General features: G+C 41.8%; 1 protein-coding gene across 1 annotated transcript in view; it reads left to right on the top strand.

The window, feature by feature from the left end:
• The window catches only part of col5a2a (collagen, type V, alpha 2a), a 27449-nt gene extending 12071 nt beyond the window's left edge, over positions 1-15378 (top strand). Inside the window, exons 2-54 of the mRNA XM_011612242.2 lie at positions 932-1156; positions 1265-1284; positions 1371-1403; positions 1488-1520; positions 1744-1797; positions 2225-2317; positions 2420-2491; positions 3419-3463; positions 3548-3601; positions 3732-3785; positions 4155-4208; positions 4296-4349; positions 4506-4559; positions 4637-4681; positions 4871-4924; positions 5272-5316; positions 5855-5908; positions 5988-6086; positions 6194-6238; positions 6321-6419; positions 6511-6564; positions 6683-6790; positions 6929-6982; positions 7081-7179; positions 7276-7329; positions 7577-7675; positions 7760-7813; positions 7928-7981; positions 8063-8116; positions 8199-8252; positions 8394-8438; positions 8514-8612; positions 8721-8828; positions 9018-9071; positions 9218-9271; positions 9380-9433; positions 9515-9568; positions 9688-9795; positions 9972-10025; positions 10133-10186; positions 11102-11263; positions 11478-11585; positions 11728-11835; positions 11927-11980; positions 12055-12162; positions 12303-12356; positions 12496-12603; positions 12967-13020; positions 13136-13243; positions 13358-13667; positions 14033-14214; positions 14306-14548; positions 14664-15378. Of these exons, the coding sequence (XP_011610544.1) occupies positions 932-1156; positions 1265-1284; positions 1371-1403; positions 1488-1520; positions 1744-1797; positions 2225-2317; positions 2420-2491; positions 3419-3463; positions 3548-3601; positions 3732-3785; positions 4155-4208; positions 4296-4349; positions 4506-4559; positions 4637-4681; positions 4871-4924; positions 5272-5316; positions 5855-5908; positions 5988-6086; positions 6194-6238; positions 6321-6419; positions 6511-6564; positions 6683-6790; positions 6929-6982; positions 7081-7179; positions 7276-7329; positions 7577-7675; positions 7760-7813; positions 7928-7981; positions 8063-8116; positions 8199-8252; positions 8394-8438; positions 8514-8612; positions 8721-8828; positions 9018-9071; positions 9218-9271; positions 9380-9433; positions 9515-9568; positions 9688-9795; positions 9972-10025; positions 10133-10186; positions 11102-11263; positions 11478-11585; positions 11728-11835; positions 11927-11980; positions 12055-12162; positions 12303-12356; positions 12496-12603; positions 12967-13020; positions 13136-13243; positions 13358-13667; positions 14033-14214; positions 14306-14548; positions 14664-14810 (4400 nt within the window). The 3' untranslated portion in view covers positions 14811-15378. The remainder of the gene's footprint in view (positions 1-931; positions 1157-1264; positions 1285-1370; positions 1404-1487; positions 1521-1743; positions 1798-2224; positions 2318-2419; positions 2492-3418; positions 3464-3547; positions 3602-3731; positions 3786-4154; positions 4209-4295; positions 4350-4505; positions 4560-4636; positions 4682-4870; positions 4925-5271; positions 5317-5854; positions 5909-5987; positions 6087-6193; positions 6239-6320; positions 6420-6510; positions 6565-6682; positions 6791-6928; positions 6983-7080; positions 7180-7275; positions 7330-7576; positions 7676-7759; positions 7814-7927; positions 7982-8062; positions 8117-8198; positions 8253-8393; positions 8439-8513; positions 8613-8720; positions 8829-9017; positions 9072-9217; positions 9272-9379; positions 9434-9514; positions 9569-9687; positions 9796-9971; positions 10026-10132; positions 10187-11101; positions 11264-11477; positions 11586-11727; positions 11836-11926; positions 11981-12054; positions 12163-12302; positions 12357-12495; positions 12604-12966; positions 13021-13135; positions 13244-13357; positions 13668-14032; positions 14215-14305; positions 14549-14663) is intronic.

Genomic DNA, 15378 nt, shown 5'->3' with positions numbered 1-15378 from the left:
AGTGTTACACACCCAGGGTTTATTTTTGCTTTAGCACTGACCTTAAAAATACAAAGAGCCGCTTTACACGGGAGCAACTTTTCTCTGCATAAACCTCGCCGAGCCTCCGAGACTCTGACTCGGGAGGAAATGACCTAATGTCTAATGGCTGGAGACCTCCGTCTCTAAATGTTTTCCAGACCCATTTTCTTGTGGTAACATTTTCAAAATGGTTTACACCCTGATTAAAGCCAGAGTTGTGTGTTTGACAGTGACCTGCACACAGTGTTGCTGGTCCTCTGTGACCAGATCTTTGTCAATTCTTTGTTTTGACTGAAATAATAAAAGTTCAAATGTTCAGACCTTTAGAAAAGAGCTTTGTGATTTCTCATATTCTTTTTTAATAGCTTCAGTATTGACAAAGTGTTGCCACAATGCCCATTAGGGACATTTTTTCCCACATTTTCTGTCATTTTTGTTTATATCTGTGGGGATAGTTATTCTATAGGCCACTGTAATGTGTTCCAATCACCTCAAAGTTACTAGTATAGGACAGTTTATTATGTTATCATGTATTAATTCTCAACACTTTTTTAAGGAAAGCAATGAAGACACACTTCATGGGGTGTCCTTGTGCTTTATCCACAGTAATTTATCCTGCTTTATCCTCTGAGGCAAGCTAGAGCACAATTTATTGCATTTTTGTCACTGGAAAAGCATTTAGGATGGCATGTGTGCAGCATTTGGCAGGGTGAGAAAACAGGAAAGACATGTTGAATGCAGCAGTTCGGCACCAGAAAACTGTGGACACTTAAAGTTCCCTGAGTGCGCTTCAGCTGTGATCCTAATGCCGAACAGCTGCATTCAGCAAGAGAAAGAGAAGGAAAGCACAAAGAAATCACAGCTCTCCGTCAAGCTAATCGAAGTGTCCTCCCACCTCTGCCTGCTGCAGGCGATGATGTGAGCTGCTCAGCGGACGGCCAGGTGTACACCAACAGGGACATCTGGAAGCCGGAACCATGCCGGATCTGCGTGTGCGACAATGGTCAGGTCCTGTGTGACGAGATCCAGTGTGATGAGCTGAGTAACTGTGAGAAGATGATGATCCCTGAGGGCGAGTGCTGCCCCGTTTGTCAGGGTGCTGACCCGTCCAACGGCGGTCGGCCGGACACCTTTGGTGAGCAACGAAGAGACTCATCAGTTTGCCTAAATGAATTACTATAATGAGGTTCTCTGTTGCCATTGTGACCATAATGTGAGGTTTTCTGCTTCGTGCACATTTCAGATGGAGCCAGGGTTTACAAGGTACGCCATCCTGTACTTGAGAGATGTTAATATTTTATCTGAACTGAGCCTGAAGTGATTGTGACACCCTTTATATGTTTACATAGGGTCAGAAGGGAGAACCTGGTGACGTTCCAGTTGTGAGTATAACATTTCTATAAAAGTTTAATAACACTGAGCCTGTTCAGGAACAGGCTGTAAGAGTTGTGATGGTCTTCCTGCAGGTTCCTGGCATCAGAGGCCGTCCTGGACCAATGGTGAGCATCAGCCTTCCTCCTGGTTGGTGTGTGTGGGCGCGTGTGTGTACGTTGGGCTCGCTGGTCTGACACTAGATGGCATGAGAGGACAGCTGCACAAGTCCACATTGAACCTTCTGCAGAGTGAAACGTCTCTTTCAGCTACTCCGTAGCGCCTCAGAACAGTTTTATGATGGATGTCGTGGTCGTCAGATGAATCTGACTGGATTCTTTGCCTTGACAGGGACCCCCAGGGCCTCCAGGAGAACGGGGATCCCGAGGAAACAAAGGAAGGCCTGTAGGTCACATGCAAACATCATTCAGACATATGTTATCATCTAAAAGATCTCATAGATAATTAAGTATAAAAATGTGTAATAAGTATGAAAACTTCTAAAATAATCTTTGTAGGTCAATATTTGCATTTGTACCTAATCATGTCAAATGGTTTAAACTAAACTATCAGGTATTGCAAATAAATATCATTGTGTTCATCAAAGGCTATATGACAGAAAATTAAATATATATGCGAGGCAGAAATATAATCATATTAAAGGGTATTTTATATTGCTATTGTTACCTCTGATATATGATTTACTGTCGGGATATTGCAATACTAAAGCTAAAGTGGAAAAAAGAAAAATCTCTGATAAAACACAAGGAACAGACTCTAGTTGAGTGAATCAGCATCTGCTCCATCTCCTCCTTCTCTGTTTGATGTGTAGGGACTGCGGGGGTCTGCAGGTTATGATGGTGAGCCCGGTGTACCAGGTCAGCCTGGTGAACCAGGGCCTCCAGGTCATCCCTCCCATCCAGGAGTGAGTCAAAAACAAACACTTTTTGTTATGTACATGTACATATTTCCTCTGGTTTCATATTTGCGTGGCTTCAGTGGGCTAATTCTTCTGCTTTACCTGCAGGGCATTGGTGCACAGATGGCTTCAGGGTTCGATGGCAAATCAGGACCTCAGGGAATGCTGAGTGGCTCAAGGGTGAGAGGCCAGCAGCCATCACGACTGACTAGTTACAAATATAACACATCACAAAAAGTTTCTCCTCTAACATGGTTTAGTTTCTCTTAGCGAGAACAGGTTTCCTTTAGACCGCAGTTACCATGGTGACTGTGGGGAAGATGGGATGAAAGGAATGTAAACATTAGAGCTGCTGACCTGAGATGTTATTTAGCAGAGTTAGCGAGCCTGTACTCTCTTTGTGAGAGGCTAGTGCTGCGTGAGACTAAATATAAAAACATAAAGCTTCTAAATAGCTTTAGAAGATTTTTGTGCAGACAAAACTCGGTGGGTTATATACGAGGAATCGCCCTTTAATGGTGAATGTGTTTATTCTTAATTCATTCCAGACGCGAAACCAAATTAGGTGCAACTTTCACTGTTGATGATTGAGGGGCTCATTATTAAAAAGCTGAAGATAAAATTTGGTTTATGGCTGACACCTTGAAGAAACATCCTGTCTATATCACACACAGCTTGACTTTATATGAAGACATCTTTATTATTATTTTAATGAGAAAAGGTGTTTTGATCCCACGCAGCTCTTCGGCTACCCCTGCTAATACTAATTATGTCATTAGTATTTAGAAGAGTAAATGTCATTATCTGAAATAAATTAAGAAATCAGTTGACTCTGACTTTTATGATAAATTTTTATATTGTAGCGAGCCATGTTTTAGCAGAGGATGGACCAGCATTTGAAAAACTATTGTCATAATCAGCCATTTTAACCAGGCTGCATCAAATTCATCCATCATTTACCTTTTAATCAATCAATCAATCAATCAATCAATCAATCAATCAATCAATCAATCAATCAATCAATCAATCAATCAATCAATCAAACAGCTGTGATGATTCTTTGCCTGTTACGTCTGGATGATTGATCTATCTTGGCGTTTGTTTCAGGGAGAGGCTGGAACAAGAGGACCCCCTGGGCCTAGTGGCTCACCAGTAAGTCCTTGACCATTGGCTTATCATATTCTGTTACTTACATGACATCTTGTGTCAACGTGTATTTTTTCTCACTTCTCCAAGGGTCAAGCTGGAGCCCAAGGACCTCCTGGAGAAGTTGGAGATCCAGGACACATGGTAAACTCTCTCCATTTTAGATAAATAAAAAGATTGCAAATTCTCAGTTGGTTTTCAAAGATGCTTTTGTTGTCACTGTCAGTCCATGTGGACTGAAATAAGTTATAGCCTGTTTTGAAACATTTTTCAGGGGTCATCTGGGCAGAGAGGACCAGAAGGCCTAATGGGGAAACCAGGTGAAGATGTGAGTCAGCCTTTTGACCTATTTACACCAAGATCACTTTTCATTTAGTTTGGTGTTCACTGCACTAGATAGAACTATTCATATCATGATTAATCCAAAGGGTACGGCTGATAACCTTCTCCCGACCATCATTCTGATGATTTTTCAGCAGCATTTCAGTTATATGTTCTTCAGTCTAATGGCAAGAACAGTCAAAGCAAAACCATTTAAGTCATTGATGTAAATGATGCTTCAATCACGTTTTTTTCTTTTGGGATAATTTGACATAATTAATCGTAATTAATCAACATCAGGTATTTAAAGTGGCATCTAGTATCCACTGTTTTCCATTTTTAATGCATTTTGTAATTTCTAAATGTCCTCACTCAGGGAGAACCAGGCAAACCAGGAAACAATGGAGAAATGGGATTTTCAGGCTCACCAGTAAGATCTTATGTGTCATGCTGCTCAACTGCACTCCAGCTGTGACTCTGCTTGCACTAGAGCGCTGAAACTGACTTCATATTTCAGGGAGCCAGAGGATTTCCAGGAATGCCAGGACCTCCTGGCCTGAAGGGTCACAAGGTGAGTATTTACTCCCATCTTCCATCATCCCATCTTCAAACTTTCAACATACGTTTCCCTCTCACTTAACTTAATTTGCATTGCAGTTTTGCTTTAAATTGGTTATATTTGCTCGACTCAGGTATTTGTTTTTTTTCCTGTTTTTAATGCTTTCAGGGACACCTTGGAATTCTTGGCCAGAAGGGTGAAAATGGAGCAGTGGGATCAAAGGTATACATTTCACTAGTTAAACATATTATTTAAAAATACTGATTTTTAAAAACCTTTTTTCCCTCTTCATTTTTAAGGGTGCTACAGGTCCACATGGTCCAATGGGAGCACCAGGTCCTATGGTAAAATGCCTGAAGTTTTTTTTTTATTGTTTTCACTGTTGTTTGTTGTCATTGGCCTGAAGCTCATGTCGACCATTTTGATCTTGAGGCAACTTTTTACTTGAATGATGTCCCGGCCAAAGCTGTAAATAACCACCTGGACTATCCAATGGAGGACAGATGTAATTTATCACTGCCCCTTTGTAACAGGGTCCTGCTGGGATGCCAGGAGAGAGAGGACGTTCTGGACCCAGTGGTACACCCGTAAGGACATGACTAACGTCTGCTTCAGTCTCTCTTTCTTTCTGTCCATGCATTTTTCTCTCTCCGAGGATTTACACAACATGGCTGTTTAAATACAGGCTGTAAAGTCAAACAGGCATGGTTACACTAGCATCTAATGTGTTTCTTCCTCCACTGAGCTTTCAGCAAAGTTTAATGATATAAATTCTCAAATAATAATATAATAAACAAATATAGTATATTCTAATGCTGGCAATTCTAGCAGTAGCAGTAGTATTGGCAGCTTACTGCTTAGCTATTTCTACTATAATTTCTTTTCAACTATTTGATTGCTTGTAAGTAAAAATAATTCATCTTTTGTCTTTTAGGGTAAACGTGGTGTGCCAGGCTCTGTTGGAAAACCTGGATCATTAGTAAGTCAGCGGTGGCATTATTTTACCTTTCCAGACTCCCTCTAGCTTGACTCTCACGCAAGCGTGGATTTAAGTCAAAATAATAGCATAATTATTCACCTTTCTTTTGAGAAACTGCTAGTAAAAACTATGTATATGTCTTTGTTTCTTTTGATTATTCTTGATAAACTTTTTTCAATTCCATCGGTTGTCTCATTTTCTGTCCTTCCCCAGTGCAAATAGGTTAAAACTGTGTCTAATGTATAAACCAGCTGAATATAAACACTGTGTGCATGAGATACACACCAGCTGGGTGAGGCCGACACCAGCCTCTACAGTCAAACACAGCTGTTTAAATGATACAGGAACAAACATCGAAACAGTTCTGTGTATATGAGCATAATCAAACCCAAACAATGTTTAACTGTATTGTTTAGTGGACCATTCTTATTCTCTTTTATTAACACATACCTAATTTAAGCACCACAGTTTCTCCACTAACATTTGTTTTCTTCATGTTGTTCATTGTTTATAACACCCACTGTTTTTGTGTCAATAGGGTCCTCTGGGTCTCAGTGGGCCTTCTGGATATCCAGGAACTCCAGGAATGAAGGTAAAATAAAGCAAAGCAATTGCCAATGATTTCTGTGCATCAGAGCAAGGGCATTATCATGGTAATGTTTCCTCTACAGGGACAACCTGGTCCTACTGGAGTCCGAGGTCCACAGGGTCCACAAGGACAAAGAGGAGAGACTGGTCACCTGGGAAGATCTGGTCCATTGGGCCTTGGGGTTCGTATCTTCTTTTAGCTATCTTATAAATTAAAGGGCTATGTTTCATAAATCAGTCTTCCCTTTGTTGCACCAGTAATGTAATGAAAGAATTTTCCAATTCATAGGGACCCATAGGTACAGATGGTGGCCCAGGTGCCAAAGGACCAGTGGTAAAGCATAGTTCAACCATCAAATCAATTTTTGATAAAATGTAAACTTCACAGTATAACAGGTTGTTATAACTCTTCACAGGGCAATCTCGGTCCACAAGGTCCAAGTGGGCATCTTGGACCTCCTGGTCCACCTGGACCTCAGGGAAGCACAGGTCAACCTGGTATTAAAGGACAACTGGTAAAGTATAAGTACCTATTTTAAATATTCATTGAAATTGTAAAGTCCCCTAAGTTAGAGTGGTAATTACTGTTGTTTTTTTGCGTGACAGGGAGATGTTGGTCTTCCAGGTTTCAAAGGAGAGGCTGGACCTAAAGGAGAGCCTGTAAGCTTCAGTTACATTTACATAGATAACTAACTGATGTCTGAAGCACTAGTGTTTAAATATGTATTCATTTCTGGCTTAGCCTGGCTTAGCAGCACATTTTCTGACAACACTCTAGGGTCCACCAGGCTCCCAGGGAGTGATTGGACCTCAGGGTGAGGAGGGTAAGCGGGGACAACGTGGAGACCCTGGCTCTGTGGGCCCTCCTGGACCCGTTGGTGAAAGAGTAAGTCTTAATCTTTGCCTCACTAGGAATCTTTGCAAACAAGAGCAACAACGTAATCAACAACAACAATAATAACGCTAATATTGAGAATAATAACATTGCTATGAGGTGGAAACTGAGACATGTTCTGACTTCCAGGGAGCTTCTGGTAACCGAGGATTCCCTGGTGCTGACGGACTGCCAGGACCAAAGGTAAATTGTGATTTAAGTGGGATTGCATCAGCGTACTTTCTACAGTGTAGTTGTGTCATGGTGCAAGTTTAAACACAAAACCACTTCCATGTCTAAAGGGTGCTCAAGGAGATCGTGGAATATCTGGTCCACCAGGACCAAAAGGTTCTCTGGGAGACCCTGGTCGTACAGGAGAACCTGGTTTACCAGGTGCAAGGGTAACACTGAAATTATAGTTTTGAAGTGCAATTATAAGTTATTTGTTTAGATGTCAAAAGTACATATATTTACACATAGCTGTCTTACTTCCAAAGGGTCTTACTGGTACCCCTGGAGTCCAGGGAGCAGAGGGCAAGCCAGGACCACTGGTATGTTGTTATGTTCAATTATACGATGAAAGAGAGGTTTTTTTTTCTCTCATTGCAATTGTCACCGTGTGGATCAGCTTTAGAATTTACCCCCTCAGGTATTTGTTCTGATCGCCCCCTGGTGGTGGCAATTCAGATCTGAGTCTGACACAGGATTGTCTTATTATGTAATTTTCTATTTTCTGAGAATCAGGCAATAGTTTGCTGCAGCAGATTTGGGAATTTAATTATTTCTTTTGTTATCCAGGGAGCAGCAGGAGAGGATGGTCGTCCTGGTCCAGCAGGGCCCATTGGGAATCGAGGGCCATCTGGAATCATGGGATCAACCGGACCCAAAGGCTTTAGTGTAAGAAAATCAGCCTACTTTAATAAAGCAGTCCTTTTGATTTTATATCCTGATCCATTTTTGTAATACTTTTTTCTTCCAAAGGGTGATCCAGGAAAAACAGGTGAACAAGGATCTCCAGGAGTGGCAGGTCAAAGGGTGAGTGCATTCATAATAGAAAATGTATGCAATGTGCAAGAAAATTCATGAAGTGCCAGGAAAGGAAATGGAATTGTTTCAGACATGAGAACAAATGGAATGACTTTTTGTTAGGGCCCTCCAGGGAAAGATGGAGAGGTCGGCCCTGCTGGTCCCCCTGGACCATCTGTAAGTTTCAAATTTCACGTATTATTTCCATTAATTCATTGCTAAAATGAAATTTCGTAACATGACTGTCTGATCTTGAAGGGTGTAGCAGGAGAGAGAGGAGAGCAAGGACCCCCAGGTGTGAACGGATTTCAGGTGTGGCTTTGTAGTTGGTATGCAACAAGATTAAGACCACATTGTCAGTTGAAAAGTTTATATGTATTCCTCATTTTTTTAGGGTTTACCTGGAAATCAAGGCCCTCCTGGTGAATCTGGAAAACCTGGCGATGTTGTAAGTGCAAAAGAAATGAAAAAAAAAACCTACATGTGTCTAAGATCACTCTTGACTGAGAATAAGTTGTATTAGTCCGACTAAATGGTGATCATGATTTAGTTGCAGCTAAATTCATCATTTTGTTTCACCTTTTCTCAGGGTATTCCTGGAGAGCTGGGTGCTGTGGGACAGATTGGACCAAGGGTAGGGAAAACCTCTTTTAACAATTTATCAAAGGTTAAATGTTTAAGACTTACATGAATTCTTCTAATCACAAAGGGTGAACGTGGAAATCCTGGTGAGAGAGGAGAGCTGGGTCCAAATGGTCTTCAAGGACCTAAGGGTATTCCTGGAGCACCTGGTCCAGATGGTCCAAAGGTACTGTACAGATGAGAGTTTATTAAGCTTGTTATTAGCCATAGATACCAGGTCTAAAACTGTCTCAAGTGAAAATACCTGTGATAAAAGGCATTATTTTAACAATAGGGCAGTCCTGGACCACCTGGTGCAATTGGTGATGCTGGTCCTCCAGGTCTTCAGGGAATGCCAGGAGAGAGGGGTATATCTGGCCCTCCAGGTCCCAAAGGTGAAAGGGTAAGTCTATCATGTTTAAAAGTATCATGTGCTTTAGAGAATAAAATATTTTAACCTTTTTTCTTAACTTCATTGATTAATCTGGTCAAAGATGATAACTGAGGTGTATAAATAGTAATAAAAAGAGAACTGTCTGAAAACAAAATAAAACCTTGGGAATAAGAGAGTTTAAAATTATTTTCCATGTAGGGCACGCTTGGAGAGAAAGGATCAGAAGGTACAGCTGGAAATGATGGTGCAAGAGTAAGTCCAATTTTCCCTCAGAAACATTAAAAAGGCAATAAAACCAACTGCAGATTTAAGGCTTGTTACAGCCTGTTGGAGAAAACTGTGGGTCTGCTGACTCAGCACTTATATCTTCATATGTTCAACTTGTTCTGCGCACACAGGGATCTCCTGGTCCTGTTGGCCCTCCAGGATCTGCTGGACCCAGTGGTGAAAAGGTAGAGTGCCTGTTTTAGGGTTAATTTTAGGGTTTATTATAAATATAGTGGATGTAATTGTTCATCAAATTGTAGGAATGATTCTCAGTAAATATGTAATATGTGTAGGGGGAACCTGGACCCAAAGGCCCACACGGACCCCCGGGATCCAGAGGAACTCCAGTAAGTGCTCTTGTTCAGTGACAGCATGAAGCAAAATTAATTAAATTAAATCAAAATACAGCATAATCACTTCTCTCACAGGGATCAAGGGGTGACCCAGGTCCAATCGGTCCCACTGGATTTTCCGGAGCCCCTGTAAGCAGCCTTCCTCTCTCCCATTCTTCACTCATATGTTGTACATATCATAATAGACATCTGAGATTCTTTGGGATTCAGTGCATGATCTGTAATATTTTCAATATTTTAATCTGTAGGGTCCTGATGGCCAGCCTGGAGTCAAGGGAGAGGTTGGTGAGCCCGGCCAGAAAGGAGATGCTGGATCACCTGGACCCCAAGGTTTGGCTGGAGCTCATGGACCTCCTGTAAGTTCTAAACAGCAATAACTATTATTATACAATTATACAATTATTAAAATTTTAATTTCATTTTCATTTTTATGATGGCATGACAAGTGGACAACAAATGAAAGAGTTTTCACGTGACCATTTTTCTAGACATGGGTTAAACACCTCCCTAATTATATCATTTTCTGTTGCAGGGCCCAGTTGGTGTTGCTGGCCTGAAAGGTGGAAGAGGAACTCAGGGTGCACCTGTAAGATAACATAGTGTATCTATGACCCTTTAACAAGAATAAACTGCCATTTATGCATGGCTCTCTCTCAAGAAACATAAATCTGAGGATGTTGTCTTTATCTCCAGGGGCCCACTGGTTTCCCTGGATCTGCAGGACGAGTTGGCCCACCAGGTCCACCTGTAAGTTCTTCATCCTTGCTGAAAAGCATATAATGTTTAACAATGTCAGCAAAGCATCACAAATGATCAAACCAAAACCCTGACATTAAAAAGAAAATCTATTCTCAAGCCAAAATGCTGTAAATATATGTATTTCTCACTGACTATACTGTTGTAAACATTACGGTACATTTAGTGTGCTGCAACTAAAGAAGATTTGTAAGATTTAGTTTATATACTACATTAGAGGTAAGATCGGGCCTAAAAAATCCAGCCCGACCCGACCCAGGCCCGCGGGCATTAAAGCCCGACCCAGCCCAAGCCCGACCAATTTACTTGATTTGCAGGCCCGAGCCCGAAGCAAACCCGAAATTTAAATTTATCCCATAGTATTTTGGGCAGAAAAAACGCAAGATCTTTTAAGGTTAAAATAATCTACATATTTTTATGATCATGATAAATGAATGGAACACAGAATAAGAGGCCAGACAAAGAGAGTGAAAGAGAAATCTTGATGCGCACTCGCTTAATTACGCGGAGAAATACTGCAGCCCACTAGGCTTTAAATAGAATAACGCAAATCAAATAAATGGTAAAAGATATATGAAATTGTTATTTCTATAGTTTTGTTTCAACGTTTTAGTGTATATTTTTATAAACAAATATTTATTTAAAAAAAGTCAGCGAGAGAGAAGCCCGGCCCGACCCGACCCGAACGTAATGATTGACATTTTACGCATTTTAAGCCCGACCCGAATTTCGGGTTGGGTCGGGCTCGGACTCGGGCTCGGGCTCGGTCTTAAGATCTTACCTCTATACTACATTCAAATATTTGCTCTTCCTACAGTATCTCATCCTCTTATAGCACTTGAAAAGTCTGTAAACAACATTACCAAGACTCCACGCACATCTTACAAAAGTCTATATTCTCGCCAGGGACCACTTGGAGAGCCTGGACCTCTTGGTGCTCCAGGAAAAGAGGGTCCTCGTGGTCTTCGTGGAGATTATGGAGCACCTGGAAAACAAGGAGAGCGAGGGCCACCAGGACCATCTGGTAGCCCAGGAGACAAAGGGGACTCTGGGGAAGACGGACCCACTGTAAGCTACAATTAATTCAGTTTATTCTTTTAGGAGAAATATGGTTCCTGCTGAAAATAGATTAATTCACCTGTTGCCCTTCCCATCATGATTACACACGCTTTAATGTCTCATTTTGTAGACTTTTATACACTAGAGGAAGTGGACATAATAATTTTTTATGTCAGTTGTCCTAAATTAAACAGCTAATCTGTTTGTGGCAATACAACTGCAGGGTCCTGATGGACCCCCAGGCCCAGCTGGAACTACAGGGCAGAGAGGCATTGTGGGTCTTCCAGGTCAGAGAGGAGAGCGTGGAATGCCAGGCCTTCCAGGACCAGGGGTGTGTACAATCGTAGCAGTAAAGTTGTGCTGATTTAAACATTTCTACAGTGTCCTCGTACATGTATTGAGTTGTGTTGTGTTAAACACATATGCCTGTCAGTGCATGCCTGCATTGCTAAGCTGTGTCTTCTTGGGTTTAGGGCCCACCAGGAAAACAGGGATCAGCTGGACAATCTGGAGAGAAAGGCCCTCCAGGTCCAGTTGGTGTCCCTGGTGCTAAAGGACCCCGTGGGGATCCTGGTCCTGATGTAAGTGTACTGTCTTTAATAGGTAAAAGTTGGAAGGAAAAATAGTTCCCCATTTAGGGTCAACGTTTCAATATTTGTATTTGGTCTTCAGGGTCCGGCAGGATCTGATGGCCCACCAGGCAAAGATGGTGTTCTTGGACAAAGGGTATGAAGCAACTACATTAACCCTTTGTGTATTGTTATGTTTATTTTTATTGACGGGGTGTTTTGCTTTGCCAGGGTGACAGAGGAGACCCTGGTCCAGAGGGATTGATTGGTTCCCAGGGACTTCCAGGCCCTGCGGGTCCTGTTGGTTCACAAGGTGGTCCAGGAAGGAGAGGAGACATTGTAAGCAGAAGTTTTAATTCTGATCAGTCAAGACTGTGCTAACAGATATCTGATGAGAGCATCTAAAATGTGGCCATGCTGGAACCTGGGAATAAAATACTCCTAATAGGTCCCTGGTTGATTTTATTCATTTTTCTCAGGGCTCCAGAGGACCTGTCGGCCCACCTGGTGCAGCTGGAAAGAGGGGATTAGTGGTAAGAACCTTACAAACCTTACCCCATAGTGCGATGTAATTATGGTAAAGTTTTCTGTTTCATTTCATTTTATTTCAGAATTATTCAGGTGAACTTTATATTTTTCTAATCCTAAAGCAACTGCTAATGATATTTTCAGGGGCCGCAAGGACCTCGGGGTGATAAGGGAGACCTTGGTGATCATGGAGAGAGAGGACAGAAAGGACATCGAGGATTCACTGGTTTGCAGGGTCTTCCTGGACCTCCAGTAAGTTCAAATGGAGTGTATAAAATGTAATACGTTTAACCAACTATGCGTATTCACCTGCAATAATAGCTTATAATCAGCATTGTTTTACTAAGAGGCCTAAATCACTGTAGTTATTTACGTAAATGGCACTGAAATGTTCTAAGTTATATTTTAGTACCAATCTTTTCTACATGACAGGAAACAAAACACAGTTGAGACAATATAACATGAAACCCTTATCCAAGGTCGCACAGCTGTGATGTTTACACCAGTCTGACATCATTAGTCATGTCTCATCTGTGTGCACATCCTAGAAAACACCATCGCATAGAAAATATACAATCAGACACTAACTGGTGAATGTTAACCTTTTGATTATAGGGTACAACAGGTGAGCAGGGAGCCACAGGAATTTTGGGACCAAGTGGACAAAGGGTAAGGGAACATCTCCAGGGTTTTAGAGTTTATAGCACACATTTGTTAGACAGCAACTGTGAAAGTTTAATTGAAAATTACACTCATCACCAATTTTTATTGGAATTGCATTCAGGGGCCTCCTGGACCTATTGGACCTTCTGGAAAGGAGGGACTCATTGGAGGACCAGGACCAATGGGACCCCCTGGAACTCGTGGAATCAGTGGAGAAGTTGGACCAGAGGTCTGCTTCAATAGGCTGTTGAATATCTTTTCTGCTTATTTTTTTGTCATCTCATTTATGTCTAGTAAAAATGAAAGTATGTAACTAATATCAACACAATTTGTGAAATTAAAGGGACCCCCAGGAGAACCTGGGCCCCAAGGTCCCCCTGGTCCCCCAGGACCCCCTACATCTGCTCCGGATGAGTTGTTTGATGGCAACATGGATTATGACTCCGGCCCTCCTCCTCCTCCTGAGTTCAGTGAAGATGAGGCTCTTCCGAACAGCAACTCCTCCACCATTGTTCCTGTGGACCCTGGCATCCTGGCCACTCTGAAGGCCCTCAGCAGCCAAATTAGCAACATGAAAAGCCCTGATGGCAGCAGGAAACACCCAGCGAGAACCTGTGATGACCTTAAGAGATGCTACCCCATGAAAAAGAGTGGTGAGTGTTCAAAAAACACCAATAGCTGAACTAAATGGATGATGTCAATGTGTTCAGTGTCACCCTGAAATTTCAAAAAAGCGCAAAAATTGCAGGTAATATTCATATGGACTAAATTTTTGTAGGGTTTATATAAAGGATTTCAGAGTTTGTACTCTAAAAGCATTACTTCTAGGTCTTCTGAATACCATACATTATTAAACTCTTAAAAGGATCTCTTGGTTTTGTTTTACAGGTTTCCAAATGTAAACTAAAAACCGTAAAACTTAATTATAAAGATGGTAGCATTCAGCACAATTGATTTGTTTCCTTAGTGCATTCATAACAACAAAAATCACTCATGTCTTTATTATTATGGTGTTTAGGAGAGTACTGGGTGGATCCAAACCAAGGCAGTGTGGAGGATGCTATTAAAGTCTACTGCAACATGGACACCGGCGAGACCTGCATCGCAGCTAACCCAACCAGCATACCCCGTAAAGTGTGGTGGAACTCTTCCAAGAACAAACCTGTGTGGTTCGGAGCGGACATCAACAGAGGAACTCACGTGAGTATCTACGCTGTCGATGGTGCAAGAGAGAGGAAGGTTCATCAGACATGTCCCTATCACACCTGATTCCTTCTGTTGTCTCTTTTAGTTTGTGTATGGCAACAAAGATCAGTTGGCCAACACCATCACAGTTCAGATGACTTTCATCCGCCTGCTCTCCAAAGAGGCATCTCAGACCATCACCTATCACTGCAAGAACTCCGTGGCCTACAAGGATCAGAAGACAGGCAACTTGAAGAAAGCTATAATCCTCAAGGGTGCAAATGATCTGGAACTCAAAGCAGAAGGAAACAGCCGCTTCAGATACACAGTCCTGGAGGACTCCTGCTCAGTTAGTTCCCTTATTTCGCACTTTGTCTTCAGTGACCTCCTCAAACTCATCTGTGAGGATTTTAGTGTGTAACTTTAATGACGAGCTAATTTGTAATGTTTTCTACCTTTTACAGGAAGCAAACGGCAAGTGGGGCAAGACAGTGTTTGAGTACAGGACACAGAAAACACCGAGACTTCCTATCGTGGACATTGCCCCTGTGGACATTGGTGGCCCAGATCAAGAGTTCGGCATCGACATCGGGCCAGTGTGCTTCTTGTAAAGTGGTCAGCAGGGATGTGTCAGGGAGAACCCTGAGACTATTGAACTGACAGCTGACACGATCGGCCACATTGTACATACCAGTACTGAGGACTATTCTGGCCCTGTGGCAAGATATTTATTGTGCCTTTGACCCAGTTCAAGACATCGAAGTAAGGTAGAACAAATGTTTGAATTTTACACTAATTTGTTAAACAGGAATCATTCCTCTGAGTGGTGGATGCTTGGTGTATTTTGAGGCTAACTATTGTGTAGCTTGATCCAAAGGGTTTACCCTATAATTTCACAAAGCAACAATGCCAAAGATTCCTAAATATGAACAGAATTAGAACTGCTGTGTATTGGCTCAGAAACATGTTGTCCTTTCACTTTTGCTTCCTTCAAATTTGTTCTTTTTTTCATGTTAGAGTATAAAACAACCTTGTGGTGCTATCGAGAAAAGTGCAGAAGATGATGCGTTTACTGGCGCAGGTATTTTTCTCAAGACAATGTTGATGAACCAGTGTCTGTATCCTGTCATTTTAAAACCTGTACTGACCACCAACTACATTAAAGACACGTTTAGACCA

Source organism: Takifugu rubripes, chromosome 1 (assembly GCF_901000725.2).
Source record: "Takifugu rubripes chromosome 1, fTakRub1.2, whole genome shotgun sequence".
Taxonomy (NCBI): domain Eukaryota; kingdom Metazoa; phylum Chordata; class Actinopteri; order Tetraodontiformes; family Tetraodontidae; genus Takifugu; species Takifugu rubripes.
The sequence above is the reverse complement of the archived record's forward strand: the minus strand, read 5'-3'. Positions and strand labels throughout refer to the sequence as shown.